General features: G+C 39.2%; 1 protein-coding gene across 1 annotated transcript in view; it reads left to right on the top strand.

Moving 5' to 3' along the window:
• Positions 1 to 19,304, top strand: part of IGSF10 (immunoglobulin superfamily member 10) — a 41,909-nt gene that overhangs the window by 17,810 nt on the left and 4,795 nt on the right. The window contains exons 4-5 of the mRNA XM_047784828.1: positions 664 to 4,899; positions 5,348 to 6,245. Of these exons, the coding sequence (XP_047640784.1) occupies positions 664 to 4,899; positions 5,348 to 6,245 (5,134 nt within the window). The remainder of the gene's footprint in view (positions 1 to 663; positions 4,900 to 5,347; positions 6,246 to 19,304) is intronic.

Here is a 19,304-nt window from a genome sequence, read left to right as displayed (position 1 = left end):
TTACTCTTCTTTTCAATCACCCTACCCTCTCTGTTCAACTACATCCTCACCTCTTATTGATGGGTTCCTCCAGCTTCGTTATCTTCTGCATCCATCTCATTCTCTCCATTCCTATTGTGACCAAGCTAGACCAGGCCAAAAAATCTTATAATCATTGTTTTTTTTTTTTTTGGTTATGGAAAGAAATTTGAGTTTGTAATGATATCCAAGGACTTGTAAATGGAAATTTATCAAACATTATCTTTTAAAGGACAATGAAATTTTCAGAGTCTTAAAACATTAAAATGGGGAAACATAACTAAATACTAAATAAGTTAATAAAAGTGACGAATATAGGCCTATCGTTTTGTTTCCCTAGATAAGGAAACTATTCAACTAATATTTACTGCGTACCAAATATTATATCAGGTGCTTTCTAGGCATGGGAAATATAGCAGTGAATAAGACAGATAAAATCCTTGTGACAGTGGATATCATATTATGGGAGGTATATAGACGATAGCATTTTTAGAAATCAAAGACAAAAAAAGTAGGAAACGTTTTATTAAACACTAAAATTTCCAAATTGTTTCATATTTTAGCAAATGCTGTTTATTCAAAATGTTCAAATGTTAATTCATAAATCAGGCCCTACTAGCAGTAATTTAATTATCATTTTTATAGATATAATAAAATGCAAAAAAGACAGAAGTCCTTCCAGTCCTCAGCAATGTCCACTTTGCATGAACCCCAGGACCTCTAAAGATGAGCCCTTGGCTATGGTCCCAGCTTCAGCTTTCCTGTGTGCCAAGCCAATCATTGACCACTCCCTGAAAACGAAGAACCTGACTCTTCTGGAAGACAGTGGTTCTGTGTCCATCTCTCCCCAAGATTTCATGACACCCTTCGGCTCCCTGGCTTTGAATATGACAGACCAATCTGGAAATGAAGCTAACATGATCTGCAGTATCCAAAAGCCCTCAATGACATCATCCATGGCATTCACTGAAAGAAATGACTACATCACACTAAATGCATCATTTTCAACATTTCTGGTGTGTAACATAGATTATAGTCACATTCAGCCAGTGTGGCAAGTTCTGGCTTTGTACAGTGACTCTCCTCTGGTACTAGAAAGGAGCCACTTACTCACAGAAACACCACAACTCTGCTACAAATATAAACAAGCAGTTCCTAAGCCTGAAAACATCTTTACCAACATAGAGGCTGATCTCAGAGCAGATCCCCCTTGGTTAATGCAAGACCAAATTTCCTTACAGCTAAACAGAACTGCCACCACATTCAGTACATTACAGATCCAGTACTCCAGTGAGGCCCGAATCACTTTACCAAGGGCTGAGATGAGGCTAGACAAGTACAAATGGACCATGATTTCCAGGGATAACCATACTAAGCTGGAACATACTGTATTGGTTGGTGGGACCATTGGCCTAGACTGCCCAGGCCAAGGAGACCCTCCCCCACATTTGGAGTGGCTTCTAGCTGATGGAAGTAAAGTGAGAGCCCCTTATGTTAGTGAAGATGGACGGATCCTGATAGACAAAAGTGGGAAACTGGAACTCCAGATGGCTGATATTTTTGACACAGGCATATACCACTGCATAAGCACCAATTATGATGATGCAGACTTTCTCACCTATAGGATTACCGTGATAGAGCCCTCCATAGAACCCTATCAGGAAAATGGGGCTCATCATATAGTTGCTAGTGGTGAAACACTTGACCTTCCCTGCCATTCTACAGGTATCCCAGATGCCTCTGTAAGCTGGGTTCTTCCAGGAAAGAGTGTGCTCCAACAGTCCTCAAGAGATAAGAAAATTCTTAACAATGGCACATTAAGAATATTACAGGTCACTCAAAAAGACCAGGGTCATTATCGTTGTGTAGCAGCCAACCCATCAGGGGTCGATTTTTTAATTAACCAAGTTTCAGTCCAAATAAAAGGGCAAAGACCAGTGGAACATAATGTAGAAATGGATGGATCTGGGTTTGATGAGCCCAGTTCCATTGCTCAGCTTAAGGATCCACCAGCCACACAACTCCCCACATCTGCCCCAAAAGGACCTGAGGCTGGAACACAAGTCAGGCATCAGGTGTTAATACACCAACGGCGTGGAGAGGCAACCAGCCACCGTTCCAAGGAGCACAGGAGGCGGTTCCCTCCCTCTGCCCGGAGAATTGACCCACAGCACTGGGCAGCACTTTTGGAGAAAGCTAAAAAGAATACCATGCCAGAGAGGCAAGAAAATACTACAGCAAAGCCACCTCCACCAATCACCCAACTCCTGGAAACACCTAGTGAGGAAGTAGACTCTTCAGGCATGCTCCCTCCAGATGAGGAGGTTCTGGCAGCTAAAGCTCCCGGTGTTCTGGCAAGGACAGCAACTGCTGATTCCAGCAAATCATCTGAGAGCCCTGTGACAAGTATAGCTGCTGCCCCCAAAGTCTCCCCAGTTGTGAGTCCACAGATACTACCACCTGAAAAACCAACAAATTCCAAACCATCTACTACTATTAAAACTAAGGCTGTGTCAAAGAATAAAAACCCAGCCACATCAGGCAAAATGCAAGGTACAACCAACCACAATTTATCTAGTGTGTTTCCTCTGCCACGTGAAGCAACTCACTTTCAGGATGCTGACAACATGGGGAGGAAAAGAAAATACTTGCAAAGTGCACCCCCGATAACCGTAGGGGCTCCTACAGTAAAAAATATCCATATCGAAATGCTTAGTAGTGCTAACGGCAAAGCTGATACAGTTTTAGGGTCAGTAAATGCCACAAATAGTCATCAGTCATCTGTAACAGGAGTTAGTGATCCCAGAAGCAATCACTCCCACACTACTAAAAAACCTAGCACTTCTAAGCTCCATTCAGGCCCATACACTACTGCTCATTCTCAGCTACACATTCCTAGAAATAGTACAGTCAATATTCCTCTGTCCAGACGCTTTGGAAGACGGAGGAAAATTTGGAGCAGGGGGCGGATTATCAGCCCATATAGGACTCCAGTTCTCCGAGAGCACAGATACAGCTTTGTGAGGCCAACATTCAGAGCTGCTTCTGAAGAAAGCACCACTGCATTTTCAGCCACAGAGCTCAATGTGGTATGCCCATCCTGTTCTCCCAGCCAGAGGTTCACCACTGCTGCAACAGCATTGCCTTTTCCAAGGTCTTCTCCCATTACCCTCCCCAAAGCTAAAATTTCCAGAGTCACAGCAGAAGAATCTACAACTCTAGTCCACAGTCCATCATTACTATTTGAGAACAAACCACATATAGATGTTGAGAAAACAACACCTATGATAAAATATTTCAGTGCAGTTACAACTCATGCCCCAACAGCCGTATCCGTGGAAAACACCCATGGAACAAATATTAGTTACCCAAGTGTGTCTAACACTAGTGAAGCTAAAAGAGATTCAATGACTATATTTCCACTTCCAGGTCCCACCATCAAGCCACTTATGCCTACTACTATAGCCATTACAAGATTTTCAAGAAAGAAAATTCCTTGGCATCAGATCTTTGTAAATAACCATGTCCAAAGAGAAAAGCTGAGGGATCAGCATAAATTTGATTCACACAAGAGCACAGACAGGATGCTCCCTAAAACATCTCCTGCTTTACTCACAGCTTCCCCCTTACATTTTACAACACTCTCAGCAAGTGTGATGCAGATTCCATCGGTAACATCTGCTAAAGTTCATCACAGTACCATTAAAACACATAGTCCTCTAAGTCCTCCAGCAGTGAAAGACCTGCCCTTCCCACCCATTTACCCTATACCTCCTAGTATCTTAAGTAAAGCATCCAGTACAAATTTCATACCAATGCAAATAGCCACACTGACAGCTACTCCTTCTCCCCCTGCATCTGTCATTATCACTAAAACCCAAATAGCCAGACTTAGGACACAAAAAGTACAAAGGAAAAAAGAACCTCATAATAGGACTTCCGGCTTCATTATATCCGCCACTATGCCACCTCCTGTTCTAACCACAGCTGAAACTTCAACCAAGCCCAGTATGTCTGCTTTCACTCATTCTTCTCTAGAAACTATAAAAGAAATGTCAAGCACAGTTGATCTTCATGCAAGAACTTTTACTCTGACAGATGTACTTGAAGAACCACTGCAGGAGAGTACTCAGACTTTAAAGAGCAGAACTGCTTCTGAAACCACTCTGTCCAGCAAACTACACCAGAATACCATGGCTAGGGAGACAACCATTAGACCTTCAACCATGCCACCTGTCCTGAGCACCAGTGCCACTCCAATGCCAATTTCCACCTCCCCTCCCTTGAGTAATCAAATTGCCGTTACTGACAATATGGCAACTCCCATTTTCAGGATAACAACAAGTACAATAGTCAAGCCACATGAATCCCTGAGGCACAATGCTAATCCACAGCAAATCACAGAAACATCTCCCCCAATTCACCCAAATGCCAAGTTTGCCCTTGGAACCACCCACTTTATCTACTCCAATCTGTTACATTCTACTCCTATGCCAGCACCAATAACCGCTAAACCACAGAATTCTAAGTTGACTCCTTCTCCCTTGTCAGAAAACCACTTTTGGCACAAGTCATACCCAGAAATTGCTGAAAAGGGCAAAAGGCCAGTAGTGAGCATACTGCCCACTCCAGAGGACACCACTCATCCTTCATATTGGGATATACAGAAGAATGCAAAGAAAAGTGATAGGAAAACAGTTCAAAAAATAACTTCCAGACTCCTTCCCTTTGACTCTTTGTCTAGGAATATATTTGAAAGGCCCAGAATAGTTGGAGGAAAAGCGGCAAGTTTTACTGTTCCAGCTAATTCTGATGCCTTTCTTCCTTGTGAAGCTGTTGGAAATCCTGAGCCCACTATCCACTGGACCAAAATCTCACCAGGTATTTGAAACTCTTTCTTCACAATAGTCTTCTTCCATTACAAAACAAAGAAAACATTGTGTTATGTTTCAGGGTTGTATATTCAAAGAATCAACATCAAATTTCTCCAAGACACAAATTGTCAACATTCCCAATTGATATATGCATAGCTTTTTGCTCATTAGGTTTTAAAATGTTAAGACTGTATTTTTGGAAATGCTTTGAAAGCACACCTAAAGAAATGTTTGAAAAAAGAGAATGGTCACTGTGTTGAAACATCTGTTTTTTACATTAAAATTAGGGGGTTAAAAAATCCAGATAATTTTAGCAATCTGAGGACTAGAATATCTTAATTTTAAATATATTTGTTCCCAGTAGCCTAAAATAAGGTAGACTTCCACATGAGCAATTTATATTTTCTATCTAAACTTTTATGACCTATGGCTATAAATTTCTTTCTCCTTATCAGGACTTGATTTGTCTAAAAGGAATGAGAATAGCAGGTTCCAGGTGCTCCCCAATGGCACCCTGTCCATACAGAAGGTGGACATTCAGGACCGTGGACAGTACCTGTGCTCGGCATCCAATAGTTTTGGCACAGACCGCCTTCATGTCACCTTGTCCGTGGTTTCCTATCCCCCCAGGATCCTGGAGAGACGTACTAAAGAGATCACAGTGCATTCCAGAAGCACAGTGAAAGTGAAATGCAGAGTTGAAGGTAGGCCAAGCCCTACAATTTCTTGGATTCTTGCAAACCAAACAGTGGTCTCTGAATCATCCGAGGGGAACAGGCAGGCCCTGGTGATGTCTGATGGAACATTGGTCATCCACAATATCAGTATTTATGACCGGGGCTTTTATAAATGCATGGCCAGCAACCCAGTGGGCCAGGATTCACTGCTGATTAAAATACAAGTCATTGCAGCCCCACCTGTTATTCTGGAGCAGAAGAGGCAAGTTATTACAGGGGCCTGGGGTAAAAGTTTGAAACTGCCCTGTACTGCAAAAGGAACTCCTCAGCCTGGTATTCACTGGGTCCTCTCTGATGGCACTGAAGTGAAACCATTACAGTTCATCAATTCCAAGTTCTTATTTTCAAATGGAACTCTGTTGATAAGAAACATGGCCTCTTCAGATACGGGCACTTATGAATGCATTGCTACCAGCTCCACTGGCTCAGAGAGAAGGGTGGTAATTCTTACAGTGGAAGACCAGGAGACCATCCCCAGGATAGAATCTGCATCTCAGAAATGGACTGAGGTGAATTTGGGGGACAAACTACTACTGAACTGCTCAGCCATTGGGGAACCAAAACCAAAAATAATCTGGAGGCTACCATCCAAGGCTGTCGTTGACCAGTGGCACAGGTAAGCCATACCTTTGTGTCCAGATCATCTTCTTTATATATTTAGCTGTACGACTTCTGAAATGGAAAAAGTGATACAGTGAGCTAGCAGCAGAATTACAGAGCACACAGTTTCTGTACATAAAAGGAACTTGCTCTAAAGAGAACTAATCCTTTTAAGATAAATATAAACAAATTATATAAAAACCAAACTCTCATGTGCATAGCTCTAAGGGCCAGCTTCTTACTGAGTTTATATAGTTAAAAGAAGAATAAAAACCTATTTTGTTTCTATATACTTGTGACAGTTTTAAAATGGTAACTGCGTAGATGTATCCATAATCTCTCTCTCCGAAAATAAGAGGATGTTTTGTAATGTAATCAAGGTCTGGAAAGATACACTTCATTATTTCCTTCTTTAAAGTCACCTATTACAGCATTTTAAGTTCTAGTATAGTCTATACTTTACAATCTGTACTTAATTTATTCTATCCTAAAATTGCAAAGCACTTTATGAAAGTCACAACATTAAGGCCTGTGCAAAGTGAAATGTATTTAGGAAATCTGTTACTCTAATGGTGTCAGACACATATATACACATACACACTTTCTCATATGTTCTATTACAGCATATTAATATTTATCTGTTTTCTGTATAGATTAAATAGATTTAAAAAGTAATAATTATAGCTTATAAGATTATTAGTTTTGCCATTTACATAACTTCATGCAATTATTTTTCACACAGTGGGGATGGACCTTTCCACTTTATGTCTGTTTATTAAAATACCCATGCAGGAAACATTATATATGAGTTTATGCTTAGAAGACTAGATTTTTTTCTAGCGTTAAACTATAAGTTAGTAATGGATGTAGCTAAATAATTTAACTTATGATTTTCAACTCCAGAGTAAATATTAATTTTTAAGTTTTTCAAATGTCATCAAAATTAATTGATTAAATGTTAAATTGAAATTTAGATTTAAGCTTTAAAAACACTGAGTTATGAAATGTAAACTTCAGCAGCCACATGTTTATGCTTGTTATCTACTATACATATATTCATTTGTGGCATCAAATATTTAACACTTTACCAGTTTTTGTATTTTTTATTATAATATAAGCATATCTCTTTGTCTCTAAGTAATTATAAGCATTTCATTAATGTTGAATGCCACTTCTCCCTTCTAAAATTAATGCATTTAAAACGAATTCTGCAGTACATTAGGGTGATTCTCATTTACACAAAGACTTCTCAATATTCTGTGTAATTTTACATGCACTTCAGTACCCATGCAGAAACCAGTGCAAGAAGTGTAGAAGGATTTACACTTGTGATGGGAATAACAAAGTTCAAATTTTAGGTTGTAAAGACAATGTCCAAAACATTTATTGAACATTAGGTCAGTTTTTAAAAATGGAAAACTTTCATTAGGAGGTATGGAAAAAAAATGTAAGGGAATGTCTTAAAAAGTTAATTCAAAGGAATGTCTAAAACATATTTGAGGGAGAAAGATCAAGATGGCAGAGGAGTGAGATGTGGTGATCATCTTCTCCCGCAAACACATTGAGAAAAAAAAAATCTACATGTAGAACGATTCACAGAACATCTACTGAATGCTGGCAAAAGACCATAAACCTCCAAAAAGGGCAAGAAACCCTCCACATAACTGGGTAAAATAAAAGAAAAAAGAAAAAAGAATCAGGATGGGACCAGCCCTCCTGAGAGGGAACTCTTAAAGGGGAAAGGAACCCACACCCTGGGAAGCCAAGTAACCAATGGGAAGATCAGCTGAGACAGAGTGACCTCAAAGTCACTGAGAAAAGTGCAGCAGCTAGACTGAGGAGGGCAAAGCAGGGTGAGAACTACAAAGATCATCTGCACCACTGTCCTGGTCACCACAGCCCGAGATGCTCACTGGGGGTTGGGCACTGAGACTCAGGTTCCATAGGTCAGTTCTGGGGAGAAGACTAGGGTTGGTTGTATGGAGACAGCCTGAGAGGCTAGGGAGGATGCACCATGGGCCGGGAAGTGGACATCACAGCTGAGAAAAACCCGGGAGGAGGTCTGGGCCCCGTAGGAGAGGCAAGGCACCATTGTTGGCGAGGGCAAGAGGAGGGGGATGGACTGCCATAGGAATCTATTTCCCTTACATGAACGGACTCTCAGAGGGCGGGTGCCTCTGGTGCAGGCACCACTTGCTCAGGATATGAGAGACCAGGCTCCTTTTGTGCAACCTATGGGTAGCCAGGCATCTCTTGAGTGAGCTAAGGGCTATAGGGAGCTAAGCATGATGCAGAGCCTTTTGCATGACCTACAGGCAGCAGGGACCAACCACAGCAGTCATCTCAGAAATCAGAGGGGAATGTAGCCTGCCACAACTAGGGATCTGTGAACAGGCTTCACCTATAGCCCCAATCACCTCAGAGGTCAGCAAAGGAGAGGGCACTGCAACCACGCACCACCCATTGCTGCTCTCACTCCCCTGGGAACACACCTGCCCTGCTTCTGCCACTCCCAAATGCTCTGGGCCTCACCTACACATGCCTGATCACTGTCACATCCCAGGACTCTGCAATGAGGAGCAGCCTGTGCAGCACCTCTTGCATGGGCTAAGCAAGACAGGGTGTTTCTTGCATGGTCTACAGGTAGCAGGGCAAACCACCACAGTAATCTCTAACTCCAGAGTTGTGCATCGCCTGCCACCACTAAGGGTCTGTGATCAAGCACCACTTGCAGCCCCAGTCACCTCAGAGGGTACCACGGAGGAGGGCATTGTGGACTGAACACCAGCCTTGTAGCTCTCACTTCCTTGGGAACTCAGACACTCTGCCACTGCCACTGCCAAATGCTGCAGGCACTGCCTAAATCTGCCTGAGGCTCATTTCCACTTCCCAGGGCCCTACAACTAGGAGTAGCCTGTGCCCCCTTCCAGTGGGTCATTGCTACTGTCAAGAGCCCAACAAACAGGCACTGACTACTAGTCCTGCTTATTACCTCCTTCTCCCTGGAAACACATGCAGCACCCTATCAAGGGGATAATAGCCTGCTCATACTGAGGAAGGAGACAGCAAATATCCAAACACTCACTCCAAAAATAAATAACCCCCCCACAAAACACAAAGGGGAACTCTTGAATAGAAATAGCCCTCCAAGACTAAAGTAGGTGGTTTCCCTAAACTCACAGAATAAGAAAAATACAAGCAAAATGAAGAAGCTCAGGATCCATTCCCAGTTAAAAGAACAGGAGAATTCACCTGAAGCAGCAAAGAGTGAAACACATGTCTGCAGTTTAAGAGGCACTGAGTTCAAAAAGGAGGTAGGTAAAATAGTCAAGGAATTAAGGGTGACTATGAAGGAATTAAGAGTGCATATAAACAGTAATGCAGATTACTTTAGGAAGGAATGAAAAAATATAAGGAGGAAGTGAGAAAAATTAGAAATTTCATTTGCAGAGATGCAAACTTAGTTAAAGGCACTAAAGAACAGAAGGAATAATGCAGAGGAATGCATTAGTGACTTGGAAGACAGAATAATGGAAATCACCCAATCAGGACAGCAGACAGAAAACCAAATGAAAAAACATGAAAGCAATATAAGAGACCTATGGGATAGTATAAAGCAGGCCAATCTACACATAATAGGGATTCCAGAAGGAGAAGAAAAAGAAAAGGGGATTGAAAATATTTTTGAAGAAATTATGTTTGAAATCTTTCTAAATCTAAAGGAAACATATATCAAGATACAGGAAACACAGAGGGCCTCAAACAGGTTGAACCCAAATAAGGCCAAAATAAAGATATAATAAAAATGGCAAAAGTTAAAGAGAGGATTCTAAAGCAGCAGGAGAAAAAGTGTTAATTATAAGGGAACCCCCATAAGGCTATCAGCAGATTTCTCTACAGAAACACTACACGCCATAAGAAAGTGGCAAGATATATTCAAAGCTCTAAAAGGGAAAAATTTGCAACCTAAAATACTCTCTCCAGCAAGAACATCATTTAAAATACAAGGAGAGGTAAAGAATTTCTCAAACAAAAACCAAAAGAGTACAGCAATTCTAAACCCATTCAAAATACTGAAAACATTTCTCTAAATAAAAAAGAAATAAGAAATAGGATGGAGGAAATCACACCTGGAAAGCAATCACTTAAACAAACCAGTATATAGATCTGAAAGGGAAAAAAAACTATTGTAAAAATGATGATAAACACATGGAACAGCAAAACGACACACATGAAGATGTTAAAAAAGGACTTCAAAATCATAAAATGTGGGGAAGGAAAGTAAGAAAATCTAGACTTTTTTTTTTTTAAGAATGTGTTTGACAGGGCAACCACAAGCCAAAACCAAATATTGCATTCGCAAAAAATGAAAAAGAAAAAAAAGAGAAAAACCACTCAAGTAGATAATAACTGGAGACCATCCAAACAAAAAAAAAAAAAAAGGAAGAATGGAGAACCATAGAATCAACTGGAACACGAAGTTCAAAATGGCAATAAATAATCATCTATCAACTATCACCTTAAATGTCAATGGACTGAACACCCCAATCAAAAGACACAGAGTGGCTGAGTGGATAAAAAGGCAAAAACCTTCAATATGCTGCCTACAAGAAACTCACCTTAGGACAAAGGATACATATAGATTGAAAGTGAAAGGGTGGGGAAAAATATTTCACGCCAATAGACATGACAGAAAAGCAGGAGTCGCAACGCTCATATCAGACAAAATAGACTTTAAAACAAAAGACATAAAGAAAGACAAAGAAGGACACTACTTAATGATTAAGGGATCCATCCAAGGAGAGGATGTTACTATCATCAACATATATGCCCCAAATATAGGAGCACCCAGATACATAAAACAAATATTAACAGACATAAAGGGAGAAGTTGATGGGAATACAATCATAGTAGGAGACCTTAATACCCCCCTCATATCAATGGACAGATCCTCTAGACAGAAAACCAATAAAGCAACAGAGATCCTAAAGGAAACAATAGAAAAATTAGACTTAATCGATATCTTCAGGACACTACATCCAAAAAAAGCAGAATACACATTCTTCTCAAATGCTCATGGAATATTCTCAAGAATCGACCACATATTGGGACACAAAGCGAATCTCAATAAATTTAGGAGCATAGAAATTATCTCAAGTATCTTCTCTGACCACAATGCCATGAAATTAGAAATCAACCATGGGAAAAGGAAAGAGAAAAAACCTACTACATGGAGACTAAACAACATGATACTAAAAACCAATGGGTCAATGAGGAAATCAAGAAGGAAATTAAGAAATACCTTGAGACAAATGATAATGAAGATACAATCTCTCAAAATATATGGGATGCTGCAAAAGCAGTGCTCAGAGGGAAATTTATAGCAATACAGGCCTTTCTCCAAAAAGAAGAAAGATCCCAAATTGACAACTTAACCCTCCACCTAAACAAATTAGAAAATAGAAGAACAAAAAAGACCTAAAGTCAGCAGAAGGAAGGAAATTATAAAGATCAAAGAAGGAATCAATAAAATAGAGATTCAAAAAACAATAGAGAAAATTAATAAAACCAAGAGCTGGTTCTTTGAAAAGGTAAACAAAATTGACAAACCCCTGGCCAGACTTACTAAAAAGAGGAAAGAACCCAAATAACCAAAATTATAAATGAAAAGGAGAAATCACAACGGATACAGCAGAAATGCAAAAAACCATAAGAGAATACTATGAACAACTATTTGGCAACAAGTTTGACAATCTGGAAGAAATGGACAATTTTCTAGAATCTTACAGCCTGCCAAAACTGAATCAAGAAGAAACAGACCAACTGAACAGACCTATCACTAGAAGTGAAATTGAAGATGTCATAAAAACACTCCCTACAAATAAAAGTCCAGACCAGATGGCTTTACAGGTGAATTCTATCAAACATATAAAGAGGAATTGGTGCCCATCCTCCTTAAACTCTTTCAAAAGGTTGAAGAAGAAGGAATACTCCCAAAGTCATTCTATGATGCCACCATCACCCTAACTCCAAAACCAGACAGAGATACCACCAAAAAAGAAAACTATAGGCCAATATCATTGATGAATATAGATGCAAAAATTCTCAACAAAATCTTAGCCAACCGAATCCAACAACATATCAAAAAAAATTATACACCATGACCAGGTGGGATTCATCCCGGGTTCATCCCAGTTTCACAAGGATGGTTCAACATACGCAAATCAGTCAATGTCATACACCACATTAACAAAAAAAAAGTCAAAAGTCATATGATCATCTCAATAGACGCAGAAAAAGCATTTGACAAAGTCCAACATCCATTCATGATCAAGACCCTCGCCAAAGTGGGTATAGAGGGAACATTCCTGAACATAATCAAAGCCATTTATGATAAACCCACAGCAAATATAATACTCAATGGGGAAAAACTGAAAGCCTTCTCCCTCAAATCTGGAACAAGACAGGGATGCCCACTCTCACCACTGCTCTTCAACATAGTTTTGGAAGTCCTAGCCACAGCAATTAGACAAACAAAAGAAATAAAAGGCATCCATATAGGAAGAGAAGGGATCAAACTGTCACTCTATGCAGATGACATGATACTATACATAGAAAACCCTAAGGACTCAACCCCAAAAACTCCTTGAACTGATTAATAAATTCAGCAAAGTAGCAGGATATAAGATTAACATTCAGAAGTCAGTTGCATTTCTGTATACCAGCAATGAAATATTAGAAAAGGAATACAAAAATACGATACCTTTTAAAATTGCACCTCACAAAATCAAGTACCTCGGAATACACCTGACCAAGGAGGTAAAGACCTATATGCCGAGAACTATAAACCTTTAATCAAAGAAATCAAAGAAGATGTAAAGAAATGGAAAGATATTCCATGTTCCTGGATTGGGAAAATCAAGATTGTAAAAATGGCCATACTACCCAAAGCAATCTACAGATTCAATGCAATCCCTATCAAATTACCCATGACATTTTCCACAGAACTAGAACAAACAATCCAAACATTTATATGGAACAACAAAAGACCCAGAATCGCCAAAGCAATCCTGAGAAACAAAAACCAAGCAGGAGGCATCACTCTCCCAGACTTCAAGAAATACTACAAAGCCACAGTCATCAAAACAGTGTGGTACTGGTATCAAAACAGACAGACCGACCACTGGAACAGAATAGAGAACCCAGAAATAAACTCTGACACCTATGGTCAATTAATCTTTGACAAGGGAGGCAAGAACATAAAATGGGAAAAAGTCTATTCAGAAAGCATTGCTGGGAAACCTGGACAGCTGCATGCAAAGCAAAGAAACTAGAACACACCCTCACACCATGCACAAAAATAAACTCAAAGTGGCTGAAAGACTTAAATCTACGACAGGACACCATCAAAGTCCTAGAAGAAAACATAGGCAAAACACTCTCGGACATCAACATCATGAATATTTTCTCAGGTCAGTCTCCCAAAGCAATCGAAATTAGAGCAAAAATAAACCCATGGGACCTCATCAAACTGAAAAGCTTTTGCACAGCAAAGGAAACCCAAAAGAAAACAAAAAGACAACTTACAGAATGGGAGAAAATAGTTTCAAATGATGCAACCGACAAGGGCTTAATCTCTAGAATATATAAACAACTTATACAACCCAACAGCAAAAAAGCCAATCAATCAATGGAAAAATGGGCAAAAGACCTGAATAGACATTTCACCAAAGAAGATATACAGATGGCCAGCAAAAACATGAAAAAATGCTCAACATCGCTGGTTATAAGAGAAATGCAAATCAAAACTACCATGAGATACCACCTCACACCAGTCAGAATGGCCATCATTAATAAATCCACAAATAACAAGTGCTGGAGGGGGTGTGGAGAAAAGGGAACCCTCCTACACTGTTGGTGGGAATGTAAACTGGTACAGCCACTATGGAGAACAGTTTGGAGATACCTTAGAAATCTATACATAGAACTTCCATATGACCCCGTAATCCCACTCTTGGGCATCTATCCAGACAAAACTCTACTTAAAAGAGACACATGCACCCACATGTTCATTGCAGCACTATTCACAATAGCCAGGACATGGAAACAACCCAAATGTCCATCGACAGAGGATTGGATTCGGAAGAAGTGGTATATATACACAATGGAATACTACTCAGCCATAAAAAAGAAGGACATAATGCCATTTGCAGCAACATGGATGGAGCTAGAGAATCTCATACTGAGTGAAATGAGCCAGAAAGACAAAGACAAATACCATATGATATCACTTATAACTGGAATCTAATATCCAGCACAAATGAACATCTCCTCAGAAAAGAAAATCATGGACTTGGAGAAGAGACTTGTGGCTGCCTGATGGGAGGGGGAGGGAGTGGGAGGGATCGGGAGCTTGGGCTTATCAGACACAATTTAGAATAGATTTACAAGGAGATCCTGCTGAGTAGCATTGAGAACTTTGTCTAGATACTCATGTTGCAACAGAAGAAAGGCTGGGGGGAAAATGTAATTGTAATGTATACATGTAAGGATAACCTGACCCCCTTGCTGTACAGTGGGAAAATAAAAAAAAATTATAAAAAAAAATAAAATGGAGATTCAAAAAACAATAGAAAAAAAATCAATAAAACTAAGAGCTGGTTCATTGAAAGGGTAAACAAAACTGACAAACCTCTGCCCAGACTCACCAAGAGGAGGAGAGGAAGAACTCAAAATAAGAAATGAAAAAGGTGAAATCACAAGAGATACTGCAGAGATACAAGAAACCATAAGAGAATACTATGAACAATTATATGCTAACAAATTTGACAACCTAGAATAGACAAACTTTCTAGAGACAGCCCACCAAAACTGAATCAAGAAGAAATAGATCAATTGAATAGACCAATCAATAGAAATGAAATTGAATATATACTAAAAACACTCCCGGAGTTCCTGTCGTGGCGCAGTGGTTAACGAACCCGACTAGGAACCATGAGGTTGCGGGTTCGGTCCCTGCCCTTGCTCAGTGGGTTAACGATCCAGCGTTGCCGTGAGCTGTGGTGTAGGTTGCAGATGCAGCTCAGATCCCGCGTGGCTGTGGCTGTGGTGTAGGCCTGTGGCTAGAGCTCCGATTAGACCCCTAGCCTGGAACCTCCATATGCCGCGAGAGCGGCCCAAGAAAATGGCAAAAAGACAAAAAAAAAAAAAAACCACTCCCTACAAACAAAAGTCCAGGACCAGATGGCTTCACAGGTGAATTCTCCCAAACATAAAAGGAAGAACTTATACCCATCCTTCTTAAACTTTTTCAAAAGGTTAAAGAAGAAGGAACACTCCCCAAGACATTCTATTTCTATGAAGCCACCATCACTCTAATATCAAAACCAGGCAAAGATACTACCAAAAAGGAAAATTATAGGCCAGTATCTTTGATGAATATAGATGCAAAAATTCTCAACAAAATTTTAGCCAACTGAATCCAACAACATATAAAAAAGATCATATACCACGATCAAGTGGGATTCATCCCAGGTTCACAAGGATGCTTCGACATATACAAATCAATCAACATCATACACCACATTAACAAAAAGAAAGTCAAAAACCCCATGATCATCTCAATAGATGCAGAAAAAGCATTTGACAAAATCTAATATCCATTCTTGATAAAAACTCATCCCACAGTGAATATAATACTCAATGGAGAAAAGCTGAAAGCTTTCCCACTAAAATCTGGAACAAGACAAGGATGTCCACTCTCACCACTATTAGTCAACATTGTATTGGAAGTCCTAGCTACAGCAATCAGACCAATGAAAAAAAATATCCAAATTGGAAGAGAAGAGGTAAAATTGTCACTGTATGCAGATGACATGATACTATATATAGAAAACCCTAGGGACTCTACACACAAACTACTCAAACTGATCTATGAATTCAGCAATGCATCAGGACACAAGATTAAATTCAGAAATTGGTTGTATTTCTGTATACTGACAATGAAATATTAGAAAAGAAATACAAAAATATAATATCTTTTAAAATCACACACCAAAAAATTAAATATCTACAAATAAACCTGACTAAGAATGTGAAAGACCTATATGCTGAGAACTATAAAACATTAATCAAGGAAATTAAAGAGGATTCAAAGAAATGGAAAGATATTCCATGCTCCTGGATTGGAAGAATTAATATCATTAAAGTGGCCATACTACCCAAAGCAATCTACAGATTCAATGCAACTCTGATCAAATTACCCATGATATTTTTCACAGAACTACAACAAACAATCCAAAAGTTTATATGGGACCATAGAAGACCCAGAATTGCCAAAGCAATCTGAGGAGAAAATACTAAGTAGAAGGCGTAACTTTTCCAGACTTCAGACAATATTACACAGCCACAGTAATCAAGACAGTGCAGTACTGGTACCAAAACAGACATACAGATGAATGGAACAGAAAAGAGAACCCAGAAATAAACCCAGACACCTACAGTCAATTAATCTTCAAGGAGGCAAGAACATAAAATGGGAACAAGTCTTTTCTGCAAGTAGTGATGGGAAAACTGAACAGTCACATGTAAATCAGTGGAACTGGAACATACTCTCACACCATTGCATTGAATCTGTAGATTGCTTTGGGTAGTATGGCCACTTTAATGATACTAATTCTTCCATCCAGGAGCATGGAATATCTTTCCATTTCTTTGAATCCTCTTTAATTTCCTTGATTAATGCACCCATATGTTCATGCACCCATAAACTCAAAATGGCTTAAAGGCTTAAATGTAAGACATGACACCATAAAACTCCTAGAAGAGAACATAGGCAAAACATTCTCTGACACCAACTGTACAAATATTTTCTTAGGTCAGTCTCCCAAGGCAACAGAAATAAAAGCAAAAATAAACAATGGGACCTAATCAAACTGAGAAGCTTTTGCACAAAAAAGGAAACCATTAAAAAAAAAAAAAGAAAAAAGACAAAGAATTGGAGAAAATAATTTGAAATGATGCAACTGACAAGGGCTTAATCTCTAAAATATACAAACAACTTATACAATTCAATAGCAAAAAAAACCAACAACCCCATTGAAAAATGGGCAAAAGACCTGAAAAGACATTTCTCCAAGGAATATGGCCAACAGGCACATGAAGAATGTTCAACATCACTAATTATGAGAGAAATGCAAATCAAAACTGCAATGAGGTACCACCTCACACCAGTCAGAATGGCTGTCATTAACAAGTCAACAAATAAAAAATGCTGGAGAGGGTGTGGGGAAAAGGGAACCCTCCTACACTATTTGTGGGAATGTAATTTGGTACAACCACCACAGAAAACAGTATGCAGGTACCTCAGAAAACCAAATACAGAACTACCATATGACCCAGCAATCCCACTCCTGGGTCCAGACAAAACTTTGATTGAAAAAGATACATGCTCCTGTGAAATCAGTTTGTTATGATTATACAACTACAGATGTGATCAATTCATTTGAGTAATAAAAAAATGAAAAAAAAAAAGAAAAAGATACATGCACCCACATGTTCATTGCAGCAGTATTCACCATAGCCAAGACCTGGAAACAACCTAAATGTCCATCGAGAGACGACTGGATTAAGAAGATGTGGTACAAACACACAATGGGCTACTACTCAACCATAAAAAAGAACAAAATAATGCCACCTGCAGCAATATGGATGGAACTAGAGACTCTCATACTGAGTGAAGTCAGAAAGGGAAAAATACCATATGACATCACTTATATATGGAATCTAATATACAGCACAAATGAACCTATCCCCAGGGAAGAAACTCATGGACTTGGAGAACAGACTTGTGGTTGCCTAGGGAGAGGGAGACAGTGGGATGGACTGGGAGTTTGGGGTTAACAGATGCAAACTATTGTACAGGGAACCACATCAGATTCCTTTTGATGGAATATGATGGAGGATATATATATATATTCTTCTCACATTTTATATATATATATAAATATATATATATTTATATATATAATATATATATATAAATATATATATATTTATATATATAATATATATAAATATATATATATATATTTGGATCATTTTTCTGTACAGTAGAAACCAACAGAACACTGCAAATCAACTATAATGGAAAAAGTAAAAATCTTTAAAAAACATATTAGCATCTCAACAAATCAGGAAAGCACCATAGAATACAAGAAGATTGTTCATATTGTGAAAGTGACAACAGAATGTGTAAGATGACAGATGCTATCACAAGCCCACCAGAGGTACTGGCATACATTTTTTTAAAAATAATGAACCACACCTTGTTTGCTAAGTGAACACTTCAGTGATTATTCTGCAATGAACTCACTCAAAAAGGCAAGAATACTCTTCACTTAGATGTTTTATATATCAACAGAAATTAAAAGGGCACTTCTGTTAAGAAAGTCCTTATATTCCCTCTTTTTAGTTCTAGAAGTTTGAATTTATTTTAGATTCCAAAAAGGCAAACTTTCATCATAGCTATATTCATCCAAGTCTATTCCACCATGGCCAAAATAAGCAAAACCTTTTACTTTCTTAAGGCCTAATTGTCAACTGAACTGAAAGCTTTTTCTGGACTTTCTTAACCATCTCAGACTCAGAGCCCACTGGTCTATCTCCATGACTTTCAGTATAACTTATGTGACCTGTGTTCAGCACAGAATTGTGTTTCCTCTTCTTGGGAACCTTGCTTCTCATGACCTGGGATCTTGTTCCAAGAGCAGAACCCACCCCTCACTGCCCCAGACAGGCTGAATCAGAATCTGTACTTTATAGAGATTCCCAAGGAGTTCCTGCTCTGGCACAGTGGGTAAGGATATGACTGAAGAGGCTTGGGTCGCTGAGGTGGTAAGGGTTCCATCCCTGTCCCAGTGCTGTGGGTTAAGGATCTGGTGCTACCACAGCTGTTGCATAGGTTGCAGCTGCAGCTCAGATTCAGTCCCTGACCCAGGAACTTGCATATGTCACGGGTGCGACCAAAAACGAAAAGAAAAAAACAAAACAAAAAAAAACACACTAGGTGAATCAC

The sequence above is a fragment of the Phacochoerus africanus genome, chromosome 1, assembly GCF_016906955.1.
Source record: "Phacochoerus africanus isolate WHEZ1 chromosome 1, ROS_Pafr_v1, whole genome shotgun sequence".
Lineage (NCBI taxonomy): Eukaryota > Metazoa > Chordata > Mammalia > Artiodactyla > Suidae > Phacochoerus > Phacochoerus africanus.
This window is presented reverse-complemented; position numbering and strand designations above follow the sequence as displayed.